We start from the raw sequence: 22,246 nt of genomic DNA on the forward strand, positions 1-22,246 counted from the left end.
GAAGTACAAGTTGGCAGCATATAGAGACGGTCCCTACCCAACAACGGGCTCACAGTCTAGAAGGGGGGCTTAATAATTTAATTCCAGATTTAATAATCAGAAACATTTCTGGATTTCCCTCATTACATTGACGTAAGGAGAGAAATGCAACTTTAGCCTGCAAAGAAAAACAACTGTTAGGGAGAGAAATAAACTGGTCTTTAGACGATTGTAGGAAAAAAAAAGACTTTTTACTAGAAAGGTGGGGCACACAATCAATCAATCAATCGTGTTTATTGAGCGCTTACTGTGTGCAGAGCATTGTACTAAGCACTTGGGAGGTACAAGTTGGCAACATATAGAGACAGTCCCTACCCGTTATTTAATTTATTTACTAGCCTTGTGGCATATTACCTCAGATTTATTAACCACGACAAGAGATTTAGTGTGGAACCAAGGCAGAAGGACTGTTTTTGGGGGGGTTCTGGGTTTTTTTTGCAAAAGGAAGGGGAGTCTTAAAGTCAATCAATCAATCAATTGTATTTACTGAGCGCTTACTGTGTGCAGAGCATTGTACTAAGCGCTTGGGAGGTACAAGTTGGCAACATATAGAGACAGTCCCTACCCGTTGTTTAATTTATTTACTAGCCTTGTGGCATATTACCTCAGATTTATTAACCACGACAAGAGATTTAGTGTGGAACCAAGGCAGAAGGACTGTTTTTTGGGGGGTTCTGGGTTTTTTTTTGCAAAAGGAAGGGGAGTCTTAAAGTCAATCAATCAATCAATCGTATTTACTGAGCGCTTACTGGGTGCAGAACATTGTACTAAGCGCTTGGGAGGTACAAGTTGGCAACATATAGAGACAGTCCCTACCCATTGTTTAATTTATTTACTAGCCTTGTGGTATATTACCTCAGATTTATTAACCACGACAAGAGATTTAGTGTGGAACCAAGGCAAAAGGACTGTTTTTGGGGGGGTTCTGGGTTTTTTTTGCAAAAGGAAGGGGAGTCAAAGTCAATCAATCAATCAATCGTATTTATTGAGTGCTTACTGGGTACAGAACATTGTACTAAGCGCTTGAGAGGTACAAGTTGGCAACATATAGAGACAGTCCCTACCCATTATTTAATTTATTTACTAGCCTTGTGGCATATTACCTCAGATTTATTAACCACGACAAGAGATTTAGTGTGGAACCAAGGCAGAAGGACTGTTTTTTGGGGGGTTCTGGGTTTTTTTTGCAAAAGGAAGGGGAGTCTTAAAGTCAATCAATCAATCAATCGTATTTATTGAGCGCTTACTGGGTGCAAAGTCGATTAAAGTGTTAAGCGGACATTAGGATTTCTCAGAGATATTTTCTTCAAGGCTGAATTTACGAGACAAAGAGAAAAAAAATATGGTGCATTGTGCTAGCACGCTCCCAGCCTGGTTATGTGTCTGCTTCAAATTAAGGGTTTGGTGTCATGGAAACAGCCTGTTATTTGGAAGGTTCTGCGGCTCTGTGGGAAGCCCGAGGACTGGAATAAGAGAGACGGAGAGAGATATCCCTATCAGGTCTCGAGAAAAATAAAATTATTGTCCCCACCCATGCGAACCAAACTCTTCAGGAGGGCGACTCTTTTTGCTACACTGAAGACTTTTCGAAGATTTTATCATTTCAGCTTCTCCGCTTTACCATCCTTCAATTTGGGCCTAAATTATTTCATCATCAGACCGAAATGCCGCGCGTATTTAATTGCTCTGTGTACAGAGAAGGATCGCTGTGTGAATTAGTGGGAGTCGAAGATCTCCCACTATGTTTTTAAGATCACTTCTCGATGTAGGGAGGGGAAAAAAGGTTCACGCCCGGCTAATCTGTGGATGGCTTTGAGTCTAGATTTAACGTGCAAGAAGCCCTGGGTGCATTGCGAAGTAGACATTTTGCTAAAGACCATCTTGAGCTGACTCCTCTTCTCAGGAGGATATTGTGAGAATCAAAATAGCAGTTGTGGGTTGTCCTTTTAACTCCGCAGAAGAGGATAATCCAAAATTGTGCCTTTCAGGACTGTTTTCCTACTTAATAATATCAGGAGGGTATTGTGAGAATCAAAATAGCAGTTGTGGGTTGTCCTTTTAACTCCGCAGAAGAGGATAATCCAAAATTGTGCCTTTCAGGACTGTTTTCCTACTTAATAATATCAGGAGGATAGTGTGAGAATCAAAATAGCAGTTGTGGGTTGTCCTTTTAACTCCGCAGAAGAGGATAATCCAAAATTGCGCCTTTCAGGACTGTTTTCCTACTTAATGATATCAGGAGGATATTGTGAGAATCAAAATAGCAGTTGTGGGTTGTCCTTTTAACTCCGCAGAAGCGGATAATCCAAAATTGTGCCTTTCAGGACTGTTTTCCTACTTAATGATATCAGGAGGATATTGTGAGAATCAAAATAGCAGTTGTGGGTTGTTCTTTTAACTCCCCAGAAGAGGGTAATCCAAAATTGTGCCTTTCAGGACTGTTTTCCTACTTAATAATATCAGGAAGATATTGTGAGAATCAAAATAGCAGTTGTGGGTTGTTCTTTTAACTCCACAGAAGCGGATAATCCAAAATTGTGCCTTTCAGGATGCTTTTCCTACTTAACAATAATAATAATAATCATCATTATGATTATGGTATTTGTTAAGCGTTTACTATGTGCCAAGCACTGTTCCATGAGCTGGGATTGATACAAGGTTATCAGCTTGGTCACCGTCCCTGTCCCACGTGGGGCTCAGAGTTGTCATCCCCATTTTACAAGATGAGGTAACTGAGGCACAGAGAAGTAAAGTGACTTGCCCAACATCACACAGCAGGCGAGTGGCAGAGCCGGAATTAGAATCCACGACCTCTGATTCCCAAGCCCGGGCTCTTGCCACTAGGCCATGCTGCTTCTCGAACTTCTCTTTCTCTTCTTTTCTCCTCTCCGTAAGCTCCGCGTGAGCTCGGGAAAGCTATCATCAATCATCATCATCGATCGTATTTATTGAGCGCTTACTGTGTGCAGAGCACTGTACTAAGCGCTTGGGGAGTACAAGTTGGCAACATATAGAGACAGTCCCTACCCAACAGTGGGCTCACAGTCTAAAAGCTATCTTTTGCTTCTGTAGTGCTCTCCTAGATGCTTAGTCCAGGGCTCTGCACTGACTAGTAGGAATAATATATATTAATATTAATATATATAACAACATATTAATAATAAGCACTGTTCTAAGCGCTGGGGGGATACAAGGTGATCAGGTTGTCCCACTTGGGGCCCACAGTCTTCATCCCCATTTTACAGATGAGGTCACTGAGGCCCAGAGAAGTTAAGTGACTTGCCCAAAGTCACACAGCGGACAATTGGCGGAGCCGGGATTTGAACCCATGACCTCTGACTCCAAAGCCCGGGCTCTTTCCGCTGAGCCACGCTGCTTCTCATGGCTGCAACCAAATATTAAGTGTTTGCAGTGTACTAGGCTCTGGGAGAAAATAAACAGGTGGGAATTAAGCACCATCCCGGTCTTTCATGGGGCTCACAATCTTAATGTCCCCAAAGTAAGACAGAGCAGTAAATTCCTCCCCTATTTTGGGCTTGTCTTCCTCCATTTCTCTTTCTCTCTCCCTCTATCATCAATCGTATTTATTGAGCGCTTACTGTGTGCAGAGCACTGTACTAAGCGCTTGGGAAGTACAAATTGGCAACATATCCCTCTTCCCCTCTCTTCTCCATTAGATGCCCTGGGAGCAGGAAAGGAGAGAGAGCTCTGTGTGATGGAGATTTGATTTAGCACACTAACACACTCCCCCGCCCCTTTTAAAGCCCTCCTGAAAGCTCACCTCCTCCAGCAGGCCTTCCCAGACTGAGCCCCCCTTTTCCTCTTCTCCTCCTTCCCTCCCCATCCCAGCGCTTAGAACAGTGCTTTGCACATAGTAAGCGCTTAATAAATGCTATCATTAGTATTATTATTATTATTATCACCCCGACTCCCTCCCTCTGCTCTACCCTTCTCCCCGCCCCACAGCACTTGTGTATATTTGTACATATTTATTATTCTATTTATTTTATCAATGATGTACATTATCTATAATTATGTTTATTTATATTGAGCTATTGATGCCTGTGTACTTGTTTTGTTTTGTTTGGTTGTCTGTCTCCCCCCTTCTAGACTGTGAGCCCGTTGTTGGGTAGGGACTGTCTCTATATGTTGCCAACTTGGACTACCCAAGCGCTCAGTACAGTGCTCTGCACACAGTAAGCGCTCAATAAATACGATTGAATGAATGAATGAATGACCATCTCTATATGTTGCCGACTTGTACTTTCTGAGCGTGTGGGACAAGTGCCAAGTCCTAAGTGCCAAGCACTGTTTTAAGCGCTGGGCTACTAGTAGTACGAAGAGGAGGAGGAGGAAGAAGAGGTTCCGTGTATCACAGAAGTGAAATGTTCCCCACCCACTAGGAGTTTATAAACTGATAAGGAAGGCAGACTGAAAAATATTTACAGATAATCGAAAGAAATAACTGAATGTACTTAGTGGATTTATTACTCTATGTATTTATTTATTTATTTTACTTGTACATATCTATTCTATTTATTTTATTTTGTTAATATGTTTGGTTTGGTTCTCTGTCTCCCCCTTCTAGACTGTGAGCCCACTGTTGGGTAGGGACTGTCCCTAGATGTTGCCAACTTGGACTTCCCAAGCGCTTATTCCAGTGCTCTGCACACAGTAAGTGCTCAATAAATACAATTGATTGATTGATTGATTAGAACGGTGCTTTGCACATAGTAAGCGCTTAATAAATGCCATTAAAAAAAAGTTAATCAGGTTGGACATAGTCCCTATCCCACATGGGGCTCATTTTTCTCATCCCCATGTTTCAAATAAGGTAACTGAGGGATTATTTTATGTCTACCCCAGCGCTTAGCACTGTGCTTGACACATAGTAAGGGCTTAACAAATGCTATATATATCATCATCAATCGTATTTATTGAGCGCTTACTGTGTGCAGAGCACTGTACTAAGCGCTTGGGAAGTACAAATTGGCAACATATAGAGACAGTCCCTACCCAACAGTGGGCTAACAGTCTAAAAGGGGGAGACAAAACCAAAAATACTACAAAATAAAATAGAATAGATGTGTACAAGTAAACTAAATAAATAAATAAATGAATAAATAAATAAATGAATAAATAAATAGAGTAGTAAATATGTACAAACATATATACATATATACTATATATATATATATATATATATATTGAGCGCTCATTTATATATATATAAATGTGGCAGGGAAATGAAAGGGGGTGTCCTTTTTCCTTTCCGAAGAATCAGAATCTTAAATCCCAAGCCATCTTAGTTGTGGATCCATATTTTATGGCTCACTGTCCTCACAACAAGCCCCATGGCTCCTGACTGTGCGTTCGGCCTGTATGTTGCCAACTTGTACTTCCCAAGCGCTTAGTACAGAGCTCTGCACACAGTAAGCGCTCAATAAATATGATTGATTGATTGATTGATACCTGCAGGGAAGCAATGTGGCCTAGTGGATAAAGCCCGGGCCCGGGAGTCAGAAGGACCTGGGTTCTAATCTTGGCTCCGGCACTTGTCTGCTGTGTGACCTTGGGCAACTCACTTTACATCTCTGGGCCTCAGTTGCCTCTTCGGTAAAATAGGGATTGAGACTGTGAGCCCCACGTAGGACAGGGGCTGTGTCCAACCGGATTTGCAGCGTGGCTCAGTGGAAAGAGCACGGGCTTTGGAGTCAGAGGTCATGGGTTCAAATCCCGGCTCTGCCAATTGTCAGCTGTGTGGCTTTGGGCAAGTCCCTTAACTTCTCTGTGCCTTAGTTACCTCATCTGTAAAGTGGGGATTAAGACTGTAGGCCCCCGTTGGGACAACCCGACCACCTTGTAACTTCCCCAGCGCTTAGAACAGTGCTTTGCACATAGTAAGCGCTTAATAAATGCCATCATTATTATTATTATTTGCTTGTACCCACCTCGGTGCCTAGTACAGCACCTGACACATAGTAAGCACCTAACAAATACCATAATTATTATACTGGGTATCTGTGTTGCATCCCACTTTCCATGGGGTCCATGCTCCACGGCAGCGTTAATGCCGACAAACTTCATCGGGCTTTCTTCCCCCTGAATGGCTGGTTTAATAGCAGCTCTAAAATCTGTAGGATGGAGATGTTTATTTTATTCTCATTTCAGTCTTCTACACCAATCCAGTAGTCTAACTTGGCTTGGAAAAATAAACTGGCTTTTTGAAAAATGGTATTTTTTTTAAGCACTTACTATGTACCAGGCACTATACTAAGCTTTAGGTTCTGTGCTAAATTGGAGAGCACCCATAAGAAGGCATGGAAATTGATTGCCAACTTGTACTTCCCAAGCGCTTAGTACAGTGCTCTGCACACAGTAAGCGCTCAATAAATATGATTGATTGATTGATTGATTAAGAGGAAGAGGAGTTGTCATTCCAAGGCTGAAATAAATTCCTTGGATTTTTTTCGGAGAAGTTAAGTGAGACCCCCATGGATGATGTAATAATAATTCATTCATTCATTCATTCAATTGTGTTTATTGAGTGCTTACTGTGTGCAGAGCACTGTACTAAGCGCTTGGGAAGTACAAGTTGGCAACATATAGAGACGGTCCCTTCCCAACATCGGGCTCACAATTGTGGTATTTCCTAAGCACTTACTATATGTACACAGTAAGTGCTCAGTAAATACGATTGATTGATTGATATGCCAGGCACTGTACTGAGCACTGAGATAGATTCAATTAGTTTGGACAGAGTCCCTGTCCCATGTGGGTCTTACAATCTTAATCCCCATTTTCTATTAATTGTTTATCTGTAATATTTACTTATATTAATGTCTGTGGCCTCCTCTAGACTGTAAGGTGGTTGTGGGCAGGGAATGTGTCCACCAACTCTGTTGTCTTGTACTCTCCCAAGCGCTTAGTACAGTGCTCCGCACACGGTACGTGCTTAATAAATACCACTGATAGACTGTTTGGGAGAGAATAAGAGAATTAAGACCCTGCCTTCAAGGAATTTACATTCTAAAAACTACAAGCTAGGGATGTGACACTGTTACTCAAGACTATTTATTGAGTGCCTAGTGTGGGCCGATCACTGCGCAACACACTCAGGAGAGTACAACAGGATTAGACCACATGATCCCTGCCTTCCAGGCGCTTACAATCCACCCACAATAATAATGGGAAGCAGCCCGGCTTAGCGGATAGAGCGCCAGCTTGGGAGTCAGGGGACCTGGGTTCTAATCCTCGCTCTGCCTCTTGTCTGCTGTGTGACCCTGGGCCTGTCGTTTCACTTCTCTGGGCCTCAGTTACCTCATCTGGAAAATGATGAGTACGACCGGGAGCCCCAGCGAACGACAGGGACGTTCAGGATCACGCGATAATTCGGGGTATCGATGGGAGCATCTCAACTGCTAGGGTTTTTGTTCCCTTGGGGATTTCCAGTTATCATTCACCATCTATTCTAGCCTGGGAAGGAGATTCTAGGAGTCATTTCCTTGACGATAAAAGACTTTTGTGAGAAATAAAGGGTTTAGGAATAAGCTTCCGTGAATCCAGAAAAACAACCACAAATCTCTGTCAGACGAAGGGATTCTCCCAGTGAGGATCACGTGGCGTGGCACACATCAGAGGGATAAGATGTGGTTTTATGGATGGGGCGAGCACTATCAGTGGAAAGAGCACGGGCTTTGGAGTCAGAGGTCATGGGTTCGAATCCCAGCTCCGCCACATGTCTGCTGTGTGATCTTGGGCAAGTCACTTAACTTCTCTGAACCTCAGTTACCTCATCTGTAACATGGGGATGAAGACTGTGAGCCCCATGTGGGGCAACCTGATCACCCTGTATCCTCCCCAGCGCTTAGAACAGTGCGTTGCACATAGTAAGCACTTAACAAATGCCAATTATTATTATTATTATTATTTTTAGAGTTGCTTAGGTGGCTGCAGGGTAGCACTTATGTCCATATCCGTCATTTATTTATTCGTATTAATATCTGTGTCCCCCTTCAGACTGTGAGCTCATTGTAGGCAGGAGACGTGTCTCCCTATTCTCCTGTACTCTCCCAAGCTCTTAGCACAGTGCTGTGCACACAGCAAGTGCTCAATGAGTACCACCGATGATGACTGAGGATCACCGGACCGTCTCTGTAGACTTACAGTCAAGGCTGTGTTTCTCGAGAGTATTTTGGAGAGGCCCGTGGGGAAAAGAAGATGCTCCGAGCTCAGGCTACAGAAAAACAGAGGCAGAAATCCCAATGGATCGCCGCTGCGCGCTTGCCTTTGGGAGAAGAGGCAGGAAGCCGGGTAAAATCGGGTCACACGATTGAGACGGGAGAGGCCCTGTCCCCACTGCCCGCCGGGAGTGTGGAGAAGGAGGAGTGGAAAATCCCGAGTTTGGGTTTTGGACGGGGAAGCGGCGTGGGAGGAAGAACAGCAGATGGAGATCGGCAGGTGGTAGGGATCTGCTTTGCCCAGGAGAGGAAGGGAATTGCGAAGCCACCGTTGAAGCCAAGGGAATTGAATAATAATAATAATAATAATAATGATAGTGCTATTTGTTAAGTGCTTGCTATGTGCCAAGCTTTGGGGTAGCTACAAGATTCATTCATTCATTCATTCAGTCGTATTTATTGAGCACTTACTGTGTGCTAAGCGCTTGGGAAGTACAAGTTGGCAACATATCATCAGACCCCGCCAGGGGCTGGCATTCTAAGTAGGAGGGAGAATAGGCATTGAATCCCCTTTTTGGAGATGAGGGAACTGAGGCCCAGAGAAGTTCAGTGACTTCCCCAAGGTCACACAGCAGGCATGTGGCAGAGCCGGGATTAGAACCCATGACCTTATGATTCCCAGGCCCGGGCTCTATCTACTAGGCTATGCTGCTTCTCCCGCTGCTGCTCGACTTTCCCGGGAGTGTCGCCGGGTGGAACTGATAGAAGCAGCGTGGCTCAGTGGAAAGAGCAGCGGCTTGGGAGTCAGAGGTTGTGGGTTCGAATCCCAGCTCCGCCACTTGTCAGCTGTGTGACTTCGGGCAAGTCGCTTCACTTCTCTGTGCCTCAGTTACCTCATCTGTGAAATGGGGATTAAGAATGTGAGCCCCACGTGGGACAACCTGATTACCTCGTATCCCCCCGCCCCGTGCTTAGAACAGTGCTTGGCACCTAGTAAGCGCTTAACAAATGCCATTATTATTATTATTATTATTATAACGGTCCTTAAAAAAGTTTGCGTGGAGTTCCTAGTGTCAGACTTGTAAAGATGGAAGGCCTAATTGTAAGCAGGTTAACCGATAGGGAGAAGCATGGTCTAGTGGATGGAGCCTGGACCCAAGAGTCAAAAGGTCCTGGGTTCTAATCCTGGCTTCATCACTTGTCTGCTGTGTGACCTTGGGCAAGTCACTTCACTTCTCTCGGCCTCAGTTACCTCATCTGCAAAATGGGGATAAGATTCTGAGCCCCAGGCGGGATGGGGACTGTGTCCAATCTGATTTGCTTGTATCTACCCCAGAGCTTAGCACAGTGCCTGAAACATGGTAAGTGCTTGACAAAAACCATAGTTATTATTATCATTATTCCATTTTCATCATACTGCATTAGGCATCCGGTGGATTTCCTGAGCAGTTTGAAAGTAATCGAGTGGGCTTTTCCGGGATTCTTTCCTCCGAGCCCTACCTGCCACAAATGGATTATCTAATAAAACCAACTACATCGACACAATGCACTTTGAGATAGACAGAGGAGTTAAACTTTGTCCCGTCCTCCCATAATCTTGGGGTTACGTACTTAAATATCACATCAGAGCTCTCCGTGTTTCACTCTTCCCTGGGGATTTCCACTGAGTCCTTAAATCCCTCTTGAAAATTAGGGAAACTATTTTTAGTGAAACATAAGGAGGGTTTTTTTGTGTGTTTTTTTCCCCTGTGTTAAGTAAGTATAAATGACTGAGGTGGAACAGTTCAGTCTAAACCATAAAATGGGGATTGAGACTGTAAGCCCCACGTGGGACAGGGACTGTGTCCAACCCGACCTGCTGGTATCCAACCTGGTGCTTAGTACAGTGCCTGGCACATAATTAAGCGCTTAACAAATACAATAAAACAACAACAACAACAACAACAAAAAAAAACCCGTGTCTCGTAGGAGGCCTTTCATCCTAGTAGATGAGTTCTCGTCACTTCTCTGGGCCTCAGTTCCCTCATCTGTAAAATGGGGATTGAGACTGTGAGCCCCACATGGAGGGGGGACCGTGTCCAACCAGATTTGCTTGTCTCCACACCGGCGCTTAGTACAGTGCCTGGCACATAGTAAGCGCTTTTTATTAGTAGTATGATTCTCCTTCTCCCTCAAATCCGTAGTTGTATTTTGGCGTGTCTCCCCTGCTAGACTGTAACTCCCAGAGGGTAGAGATCAGATCTGCTTTGTCCGTATCCCATCCCAAGTGCTCAGCACAGAGCTCTGCACACAATAGGCGCTCAGTAAATAGTACTTACTGCTCAGTCGATCTTCGCCCCCCCCCCCCCCCCACTTTTCCGGGATCAAAAGGACGAGATCAGCACCTTAAACATACCTTTTTTTAACTGTGTGCTTTATTTTTTAAACCTGTATAAATAAATACAAAATGACAAAGGTTTATGTGTACTAAACATTGCATTTGATTGTATGACATTACACAGTGTGTCACAATACTTCAACTTGTAATTGTGTCCTTCAGGTGTCCGTGCATAATTCTGTCGCTTGTCGGATACAATTAGTCACGATGCTGTATCCGTCCACCCTTTAGTGAAAACCCTGAGAGCTTACAATTACAAAAGTGGGTTAGGAAAGCTAGTGAGCCTTGGGAGTGGGTTTTGTGGAAGGGGGTGCCCGGAACCTGGGGCTTTTCTCCAGAGAAAGTCTGAGACCACAAAAGAAGAGGAGGGTGGCGGGATAACACTCTTCTTTAGAAAGAAAAGATAAAAGTAAACGTCATCTGTCAGACCTTTTCGCTGCTTTTGACGGTGATTCAAAGAAAAAATAAATAATCCCCAATAAATCATCAAGCGGTAGCAGGATTTTTAGAACATTTGCCCAGTGTCCTGACTCTTTTTCTCTCTTTCACAAAGGATGTTTTGGGAGCTAAGTTTTCCAGTGCCAGGATGGAATTTTTCCCACGGGGAACTGGATGGATGGACAGAGAGAGAGAGAAAGAGAGATTGATTGATTGGGGCAAGACTGAATCCTTCCCCCGACTCAATATGGTCACTGTAGGTCAACAGCCAAAGTTTACTAGCTGACCTCTGTGCTGCCTGTTTCATCGCCGGCTGAATGGAAATCCACTCAAAATCCAACTATTCCACTATTTCACCCGACCGCTCGTCAACTTTCAGTTATCTGGGGGTTACTCCTCGGGCACGTTCATTTTGTGGGGACGCCGAACCCTTCCGTGGCGACTCTTCCCTCACTGCCAATAGAGCATGGCGTACAGTCGGAGCGGGGCAAGAGTCAGAGCCTGTTAAATCCTCGGACTTGGGCTTCCGGAATGTCGCTCGGTTCCTTAAATTTTGGTGTTTTCCCTACCACTGGCACTGGGAAACACCAAAAAAAACCCCCTTCTTCCGTTTCCAGTGTCACCCCCATTTTCGGTGGCTTCCTCCAGTGAAGGCAGGGTGAGGGGAGCTGAATGCACATCATCATCATCATCAATCGTATTTATTGAGCGCTTACTATGTGCAGAGCACTGTACTAAGCGCTTGGGAAGTACAAATTGGCAACATATAGAGACAGTCCCTACCCAACAGTGGGCTCACATCTCCCCGAACCTTGAACTCCAGTTAAAGGAAGATTCAAGGGTGGAGCCAAGCCCCCTCTTTCCTAGTTGAAGACGCATCCCTTGATGGAGACGGATCTGCTCTGGGGATGGAGGCTTAATTGTGGTGATAAAACAAGAGTTTTCTCCCTCTCATTATCCCTTTCTCTGCCACCAGCCAACCGGTCCACTCTAGAAAGGAGAGCCACTTGGGATTGGGATGACCTTCCCGACGGACGCGGGCGGAATTCTGGAATACCGTAGAGCTCTCCCGAGCCCTCTAGAGAACTCCTCCAGTTTAGTCCCAGCTCTTTATGGGTGCTGACTCTTCCCTTGTGCCTATTCAGACTTTAGGGAAGCGGCGTGGTCTAGTGTCAGGAGTAAGGGAGTCCGAGGCACTGGGTTCTAATCCTGCATCACCACGTTCCTTTTATGTGACCTTGGGCAAGACCCTCAACTTCTCTCGGCCTCAAGTCCCTCATCTTCAAAATGGGGATTCAATACCTGTTCTCCCACTTACTTAGACTGTGAGCCCCGTGTGGGGCCTGATGATCTGGTATCTCCCCCAGTTCTTAGTACGGTGCTTGGCACATAGTAAGCGCTTAACAAATACCACAATGATCACTATCAGTATCCGACCTTCCCAATCACCACTTTGTGGGTCATGTCGGCCAGGGGGTTGCGGAATGAGAAGGCTGCCTTAAGATATTTCTGGAAATTCCCTCACTGTATTTTTTTTTTTTTTTTGGGCGCTCTGATCTCGGTTTCCATGGAAACATGCTAAGTCAGGACATGAGCAGCCAGAAGCAAGAGTGAGATTTCTCTTTGGTTACCCCCAGTTGCTGACTTGTAGCTCAGATCTACTGGGCCAATATCTAAAAACACCAGACTTCCATATGGGCAAAAATGCTTCCAATTTCGACCTTTTACCATCCACCGTCACGTATCATCATCATCAATCGTATTTATTGAGCGCTTACTATGTGCAGAGCACTGTACTAAGCACTTGGGAAGTACAAATTGGCAACATATAGAGACAGTCCCTACCCAACAGTGGGCTCACAGTCTAAAGCTCACATATGAGCTTCAAAACCCTTTGGTGGCCCTACATAATAAATGGTCTCCCTTATAGAGAGCTTCCCGAAATCTTTGGTGCTGGAAACATTTTCACTTCACAAAGTCTGCGTTGGATACCTCTTTATCATCTCCCCATCTACCGTTTCCCCGCTCAACAGGCAAAAAATTCCACCTACCACAAATCCCCACTGTTTCAACACTCATTTATGTATCAGTTTTTCCATTTTCTTTCGGTGATTTCTTCTGAATCCGACTCCCTCGCTAGATTGTAAGCTTCTCAAGGGCAAGGATGGTGCGCTCTATCCCTCTTGTACGTTTCCAAGTGCTTAGTACAGTGGCCTATAGCGGTAGTGGCAGTTGTCATAGCATAATCGTGCCATTAATTGAGCACTCGAAGTGTTAAATTGGGTAGGGACTGTCTCTATATGTTGCCAGTTTGTACTTCCCAAGCGCTTAGTACAGTGCTCTGCACATAGTAAGCGCTCAATAAATACGATTGATGATGATGATGATGACTAGGTGGTGGAGAAGTTCGGAATAACGGAGTGACAGGTTCTGTACCCAGCTGTCCCAGCGTGGCTCAGTGGAAAGAGCACGGGCTTTGGAGTCAGAGGTCGTGGGTTCAAATCCCGCTTCTGGCAATTGTCACCTATGGGACACTTCTCTGTGCCTCAGTGACCTCATCTGTAAAATGGGGATGAAGACTGTGAGCCCCCTGTGAGACAACCAGATCACCTTGTAACCTCCCCAGTGCTTAGAACAGTGCTTTGCACATAGTAAGCACTTAATAAATGCTATCATTATTATTATTATATAGATAATCAGTGCTACTGATTAATAATAATAATAATTGTGGTATTTGTTGAGCGCTTACTATGTACTAAAGCACTGGGGTGGATACAAGCAAACCAGGTTGGACACAGTCCCTGTCCCACATGGGGCTCATAGATGAGGTAACTGAGGCCCAGAGAAATGAAGTGACTTGCCCAAGGTCACACAGCAGGGATTAGAACTCGGGTCATTTGGATTTCCAGACCTGTGCTCTATCCAGCAGACTGACCTGCTTCTCTTGCTCTTTACTATTTTCCTACGAATATTGACTCCCACAAAAGCAGGGCAATAAAGGAATAGAAAGGGAAGCAAATTCTTTTTTTCAAATTTTTTCAAATTCTAAAAATTGAACTTTGGGCCTGGGAAGTTTATGCGAATTTACTCGGTGACTTAAAAGGATTAAGGTCCAACCTTGGTGATAATTTATATAAGTACAGGGCTGCATTGTCGGTTTTCAGCTTCCAGCACTGGCATGGAAGTACGCGATGATGGTCATTTAAAGAAAAATTGAAAAAAAATCTTGTATTCTGCCGATCTGAGGAATCACAAGGTCTTGTGGGTTGGGAACACAAGGTCTTGTGTGGAGCTGATACATCTTGGACCTGCTTTGGAGTTGAGGGCCCCTTTACCTGTAGAAAGGGACAGTTATTACTGTGGGGTTGACATCCGAAAATTAAAAGTCTGTAGACTGTAAGCTCATCTCTAGCCTGTAAAGTCGTTGTGGTCAGGTCATTCTTTCATTCAGTCGTATTTATTGAGTGCATACTTTGTGCAAAGCACTGTACTAAGTGCTTGGAAAGTACAATTCAGTGACAGATAGAGACAATCCCTTCCCTGTGCCTATTTATTGTTGTATTGTACTCTCCCAAGGGCTTAGTAATAACAATAATAATAATAGCTTTTGTTAAGAGCTTACTATATGCCAGGCACTGTTCTAAGTGCTGCGATAGATACAATCAATCAATCAATCAATCAATCAATCATATTTATTGAGCGCTTACTGTGTGCAGAGCACTGTACCAAGATAATCAAGTTGTCCCACATAGGGCTCACAGTCTTAATCCCCCTTTTACAACTGAGGTAACTGAGGCACAGAGAAATAGAGTGACTTGCCCTAGGTCACACAGCTGAATAGTGGCGGAGTCGGGATTAGAACCCATATCCTCAGACTCCCAAGCCCGTGCTCTTGCCCCACTGCTTTGCACACAGTAAATGCTCAATAAATATGATTGAATTTATTAAAAAAAGAACTCCTCAGAGCCAGGAAAAAAATACCTGTTCATGAAACCATCCCGACAACCCCTCTGTCTCTGACCATTTCACCTGTACCAGAAGCACACAAAAATCTGCATTATTCTACTACCTGGAATTTGGTTCTTATCAAGCTCAAAGAATGAGTTTTTTTTGTAAGGGCTGGGGGCAATTGAGTTCCAAAGGACAGCAACCCAAAATCTTTTCAAATATCTGACTTGAAAGACTTCAGCTACTGCTTTTACAAATGCTCTGAATTTGCTACAGTGGATACTAACCGTTTTGACTGCGCTAAAAGAGTCACCTCAGAAAATACAGCCAATAAGTGTTCCAACTTAGTTCCCCAGGGAATATTTTCCCCTTCAATGTGGGGAAACCATGGGAAGAACACAGGCTTGGGAGTCAGAGGACCTGAGTTCTAATCACGGCTCCACCATCCGTCTTCTGTGTGACCTTGGGGGAGTCATTTAACTTCTCGGGGCTTCAGTTACCTCATCTGTAAAATGGGGACTAAATTTATTCATTCAGTCGCATTGCCAACTTGTACTTCTGTTGCCAACTTGTACTTCTGTTGCCAGCTTGTACTTCCCAAGCGCTCAGTGCTCTGCACACAGTAAGCGCTCAATAAATACGATTGATTGATTTATTGAGAGTTTACTGTGTGCAGAGCACAGTACTAAGCGCTTGGGAGGGTACAATACAGAAAGCAGACACATTTCCTGTCCACAACATCGTGGATCTGATGAACTCTTCCTCACAGCTAGTTCCCACTAGCTTTCTGCCAGGCATCAACATTGGCAAAAAAGAAAAAGAGAGAGAAGCAGCGAGTTCCAGTGGATAGAGCACGAGCTTGGGAGTCAAGAGGTCATGAGTTCTAATCCTGGTTCTGCCTCTTGTCTGCTGCATGGTCTCGGGCAGGTCACTTCACTTCTCTGTGCCTCAGTTCCCTCATCTGTAAAACGGGGATTAAGATTATGAGCCCCATGTGGGACGGGGACGGGGCCTGCCCCAGCGCTCAGGACAGTGCCTGGTGCATAGTAAGCGCTTAACAGATACCGTTAAAAAAAAGTTCATTTCGGCACCTTATGACAAAGAGCTAAAAATCACGGCCTCTGCCCTTTTCGCTTCCTCTTCCGATTAGCTTAGACCGAGCGTTCCGGGCCTTAAAAGAACTGAGGTGTTCCTAGAAGTAATCAGGGAAAACATTCGCTTCACCAACCAGCGGAAAACATGAGTCAGAGGTGGGTCTGCTCCCATCAGCTGCGTTGTGGTTGCCGTGGGATATTCAGGGACCGTCTAAGAGGCCTCATGGCCACTGTTGTGAAAGGTTGGCTCGCCTCCGCCAAGAAAGCTGGCAGGTGGGCAGGGACAAAGAGCTAGATAATAATAATAATAATGGCATTTATTAAGCGCTTACCATGTGCAAAGCACTGTTCTAAGCACTGGGGATGTTACAAGGTGATCAGGTGGTCCCACGGGGGGCTCACAGTCTTAATCCCCCTTTTACAGAGGAGGTAACTGAGGCCCAGAGAAGCTAAGTGACTTGCCCAAAGTCACACAGCTAATTGGCGGAGCCGGGATTTGAACCCATGACTGCTGACTCCAAAGCCCAGGCTCTTTCCACGGAGCCACGCTGCTTCTCCATTTCTGGATCCCTTTCCTCTTCTCCCACTCCCTTCTGCATCGCCCTGACTTCCTCCCTTTATTCACCCCCATCCCCCCAGCCTCGCAGGATTTACGTCCATAGCTGGCATTTATTGATTTCTAGTAATGTCCGTCTCCCCCTCTAGACTCTAAGCTCGTTGTGGGCAGGGAATGTGTCTGTTTCTTGTTAGACTGTACTCTCCCAAGCGCTCAGTACAGTGCTCTGCATACAGTGAGAGCTCGGCGTATACAATTGAATGAAAAATAATGAAAGAAAGGGCACCTTCAGAGCCAGCGGGCATATTGCGTAAACACGTCTTCGCCCGGCACTGACATGACTTTCCATCACAGTTTCACCACTGGCCTCTGCATGGTCTAGGTCGAGTTGCTTAAACCCTCTGGGCCTCAGGCTCCTCATTTTCACTCATTCAATCATAAATATTAAGCGCTTACCGTGTGCAAAGCACTGTACTAAGCGCCTGGGAGAGTACGATGCAACAACAGACACATTCCCTGCCCACAGCGAGCTAAAATGGGGATACAGATTCTGTTCTCTTTCATTGCGATGTCCAATCTGAGCGTCTTGTATCTACCCCAGAACAGCGCTCAGCACATAGTCAGGGCATAATAAAGCCCATGACCTGGAACATAGTAAGCGCTTAACGAATACCACCGTCACCACCACCATCATTATTATTACGTAATCCATTCATTCATTCAATCGTATTTATTGAGCGCTTACCATGTGCAGAGCACTGTACGAAGCGCTAGTGGGAGAGGAGATGAATGATAAGCGGACATTTTCGGGCTCCTTCCGTACTAGAGAAGCAGCGTGGCTCAGTGGAAAGGGCACGGGCTTGGGAGCCAGAGGTCATGGGTTCGAATCCCTGCTCCGCCACTTGTCAGCTGTGTGACCTTGGGCAAGCCACTTAACTTCTCTGGGCCTCAGTTCCCTCGTCTGTAAAATGGGGGTTAAGACTGTGAGCCCCATGTAGGACAACCTGATTACTTTGTATCCCCCAAGCACTTAGAACAGTGCTTTGCACATAGTAAGCGCTTAACCAATACCATCATCATTATTATTATTATTACTGCTCAATGACTTAGATGCAGTGGAGGTGTTGGAGACAAAAGGAGTCCAATTCTTTTCCCATCTGGGGAGGAGCAAACGATCATCAGAGAGGGAAGGCAAGGATTTCTGGCAGGCCAGCTCAGCGGCTGACCCTATTGACCAATTTGGATACAGGAGGCTACTTCTCCAAGGTGGGATTTTCCTCACTTCTAGATTTCCCCTGTTGCTCCGTCCTCGGTGTCAGGCTACCTCGCTCGACTGTACGCTTCTTGAGGGCGGGGATAGGATCCACTAAATCTATTGTATTCTCCAAGCACACAGTACGGCACTCAAAGTATCCAATTGATTGATTGATTGATGGGCTGGATAAAAGGGAAGAGCAGGGTCAAAGATTCAAGGCCGGTGATCCTTGCCCAGGGAAATATCCGGCTAATTCGTCTCCCCACAATATCTAGACGTGTCGCACGGGGCACTATCTGTCAGTCCGTCAGTCGTATTGATTGAGCGCTTACTGTGTATGGAGCACTGTGCTAAGCGCTTGGGTGAGTCCAACTGAATAGTATAGCAGACACGTTCCCTGCCCGCAGTGAGCGTACAGTCTAGAGTCCGCTTTACCACTAACCTGGATTAAGATCTAGGGTGACCCTCGTTTCCGCCGCTCTATTTTAGAGGTTGCCCTAGGGTCTGGCGGAGAGTCATCAGTCAATCAGCGCTCTCGTCGAGCACCTGCTGTGTGCCGAGCGCTGTACTAAGCGCTTGGTCTTTGAGAACTGAGGCTCCTCTGAAGTCTCACGACGGCTCCGGATTTCGCTCAGCCGAATCCCTCTTGGGGAACCTCCTCCTCAAAGCTTTCCAGTCTTAAAGTCCGTGGCCTAGTGGATAGAGCCTAGTTCTGGAAGTTGCAAGGACCTAGGTTCTCATCCTGGTTCTGCCCCTTCTCTGCTCTGTGACCGTGGGCAAGTCACTTCATTTCTCCCCCTTTTAGACTGTGAGCCCACTGTTGGGTAGGGACTGTCTCTATATGTTGCCAATTTGTACTTCCCAAGCGCTTAGTACAGTGCTCTGCACATAGTAAGCGCTCAATAAATACGATTGATGATGATGATGATTTCTCTGGGCCTCAGTTCCCTCACCTGTAAAATGAAGAGTAAGGCCGTGAGCTCCACGTGGGACGGGGACTGCGTCCAGGCTGTTCAACTTGTATCTACCCCAGAGCTTAGTACAGCGCCTGGCGCAAAGTAAGTGCCTAACAAATACCATAAAAAAACCAAAGCATCCCAATCACACCGAGATCCTGATTTTCCAGTGGCGCTTTTCCCATTCCATGTAGACAACATTCCCGGATGCCAAAGGAACTCCAGAGTCGGCAGCAGAGATGGGAGAGGAGAATTAGGGCAGACGGCTCTGGTTCTGGGCTTCCGTCGGGAACCCAGGGGATCTCAGGCTTGTCGTCTCCCAGCTTGGCTCAGAGGGACAGTAAACCGTTCCCATCAAGTCCTCTGGGGCTTCTACCGTGTGCCATTTTTATTATTATTAATAGTGTTCGTTAAACGCTTAATGTGTGCCAGGCACTGTACTAAGCACGGGAGTAGATACAAGATAATTGGGTTGGACGCAGCTCCTGCCCCCACGTAGGGCTCAGTCTTCATCCCCATTTTACAGATGAAATGAAGTGACTTGCCCAACGTCACACAGCCGACGAGCGGCGATTAGAACCCAGATCCTCTAACTCCCAGATCTGGGCTCTTCCCACTAGGCCACACGGCTTCTTCTGATCGCACAATTCACCTGTTTCATTTTGATCTAACTGTCCCCCTCCTGCTACCTGCACAACATCCCTGTGCTCCTGGCTTCCCTCTTACAGTATAAATTCTCCAAGGGTGGGCAATATTATTCTTACTTCTATGGGTTTTTTTTTTAATGGCATTTGTTGAACACTTGCTATGTGCCAGGCACTGAACTAAGCGTTGGGGTGAATACAAGCAAATCAGGTTGGACACAGCCCCAGTTTCCCATGGGACTTAAAATCTTAAATGCCTGTTTTCCAGATGAGGTAACTGAGGCACAGAGAAGTGAAGTGACCCGCCCAGGGTCACCCAGCTGACAAGTGGCGGAGGCGGAATTAGAACCCAGGTCCTTCTGACTCATAGGCCCGGGATCTATCTACTAGACCGTGCTTTTCTCTTTTAGGCGCCTAGTATGCTGGGGCCCTACTATGTGTCAGTGAATTGATCTGATTGCACACTGTCATTCATTCATTCATTCCATCGTATTTATTGAGCACTTACTGTCCAAAACAAAAGCCTGAATCCAACTGACCCCAAATGGGGACCGTGAAATCGGTGCTTTAGAGTTGCTCATTCTCCTTTAAGGCAGGCTGGGAATTATCTGCAAGGGTGTGAAGTTGGTCGAGTGGCTTTGAAGTCGGAGGTCATGGGTTCAAACCCCGGCTCTGCCACTTGTCAGCTGTGCGACTTTGGGCAAGTCACTTCACTTCTCAGTGACCTCATCTGTAAAATGGGGATTAAGCCTGTGAGCCCCCCGTGGGACAACCTGATCACCTTGTAACCTCCCCAGCGCTTAGAACGGTGCTTTGCACCTAGTAAGCGCTTAATAAATGCCATTAAAAAAAAGAGATGTCTAGCTTGTACTCTCCCAAGTGCTTAGTACAGTGCTGTGCACCTGGTAAGCATTCAAATCAAGATAACTGAATGAATGAATTTCCCAGCTACTGCATTCGTGAGTCTTAACTTCCACCCGACTCATTTTGCTTCCATTCATCAGCATGAAGGATCAACTCGTTAATTATAAGGATGATAATAATAATTGTGGCATTTGTTAAGGGATTATGATGTGCCATGCGGCATACTGAACTTTGGCACAGATCTGAGATTCGACTCAGTCCTTGTCCCTCAGGGGACTCACAGCCTAAGAGGTCAAAGAAAAGCCTTCAAAACAGTGCTTCAAATTCAGCTCACAGGGCCTTTACGTTAAGAAAACATCGACCATTCGATGGCAATTCCTGATCGCCGAAGACTGGAGTAAGTGCTTGGGAGAGTAAAATTGAGTTAGACCCCGTCCTCAAAGAGTTTACGTCTGGTGGATTAATTGAGCTGAAAACGGCTATGTTAAAATTACAGGGAATCATCGTTCTTGGCATATGCCTCGGGATAGGCGCAGCACTTACGTCCGTGCCTGCCATTTATTTATTTCTATTAATGTCTGCCTCCCCCTCTAGACTGTAAGCTCGTTGTGGGCAGGGAATGCATCTGTTTACCATTCTATTGCACTCTCCCAAGTGCTTAGTTCAGTGCTCTGCACACGTAAGCGCTCATTAAGTACAACTGAAGGAACGAATGGATAGCAGAGATGAAGACTGACAGGCAAATCTGGAACCTTCAATTGAAAGTCGGAGTGATTCCTGGTTTGGAAATCAGCTCGGAAAATGGACACCCCGGGAGGCTGGCTGGATTTGAACTCACGGAGAGGACCGTGAGCTGAAGCGCTGAGAGACGGTCTCTCATGGGGAGAAATCCTTCGAGCTGAAAAATAATAATAATGATGGCATTTATTAAGCGCTTACTATGTGCAAAGCACTGTTCTAAGCACTGGGGAGGTGACAAGGTGATCAGGTTGTCCCATGGGGGGCTCACAGTCTTAATCAGCATTTTACAGATGAGGTAACTGAGGCACACAGAGAAGTGAAGTGACTTGCCCAAAGTCACACAGCTGACGGAGCCTGGATTTGAACCCATGACCTCGGACTCCAAAGCCTGTGCTCTTTCCACTGAGCCACGCTGCTTCTCTAAAAATCTGGGGAGTTTTACCCCGACTCCTCTCCAGATTTACGGTAGACTTATTTTCCAAAAGAAAATGCGAAATGATATCTCCCAAAGCTTTTCCCTCTCCGTTAAGACCCTGAAATCACTTCTTTCTTGTCCTGCTTGACTTTTTGGCAAGCAAAAACCCTTGAAACAAAACCACTTAAATTTTCATGGCTGGATTTACGGGGCGTTTTTGAAACTGTGCTAAGGAGGCTGAGTCAAGTGAGTCTACAGACTCACTCCATTCTTACAGACCCACTAATATCCAGGGAGATTTTCTCCCTCTGCCTCCCTGTCTGTCTCTGTCTCTCTCCCTCCTGAACTCTGCAGAGGACGCAATCCTGAAGCTTAAAATCAAACTCCACAGGTCTCGGTTTTAAAAAAAACATTTGTAAAGAGTTACTAAATCCCCTTCATTTTTTTTCCGAGCGGAACCTCCCAAGTCACAGGGGATGTCAAGAGAGCACGGATGCGTTCAGGAAAATGATCTGTCACCGACCGAAAAGCCGCGACACGTCATCTTCGCGGACCAGTTAGAATGATTAAACCTCCCGTGAAACCCGTTGCATTAGTTAACGTCCTGTCAGTTCGTGGGGTCTTTCGGCCGGTTACTCTTCGTGGCCGACATGAAATCGATCGCTGACGTACTGTTCAGACGGTGATTCGGCACTGTTAAGTCGCCAAAGTAAAAGCGATCCCCTCGTCGGCCGTGTTT

At 45.6% G+C, this 22,246-nt stretch overlaps 1 protein-coding gene across 1 annotated transcript in view; it reads right to left on the reverse strand.

Annotated features, from left to right (window-relative positions):
- PRDX4 (peroxiredoxin 4) overlaps positions 1-12,498 on the reverse strand; it is a 53,410-nt gene extending 40,912 nt beyond the window's left edge. The window contains exon 1 of the mRNA XM_038756991.1: positions 12,472-12,498. Within this exon, the coding sequence (XP_038612919.1) occupies positions 12,472-12,498 (27 nt within the window). The remainder of the gene's footprint in view (positions 1-12,471) is intronic.
- Between the last annotated feature and the right edge of the window lie 9,748 nt (positions 12,499-22,246).

The sequence above is a fragment of the Tachyglossus aculeatus genome, chromosome 15 (genome assembly GCF_015852505.1).
Source record: "Tachyglossus aculeatus isolate mTacAcu1 chromosome 15, mTacAcu1.pri, whole genome shotgun sequence".
Classification (NCBI taxonomy): Eukaryota; Metazoa; Chordata; class Mammalia; order Monotremata; family Tachyglossidae; genus Tachyglossus; species Tachyglossus aculeatus.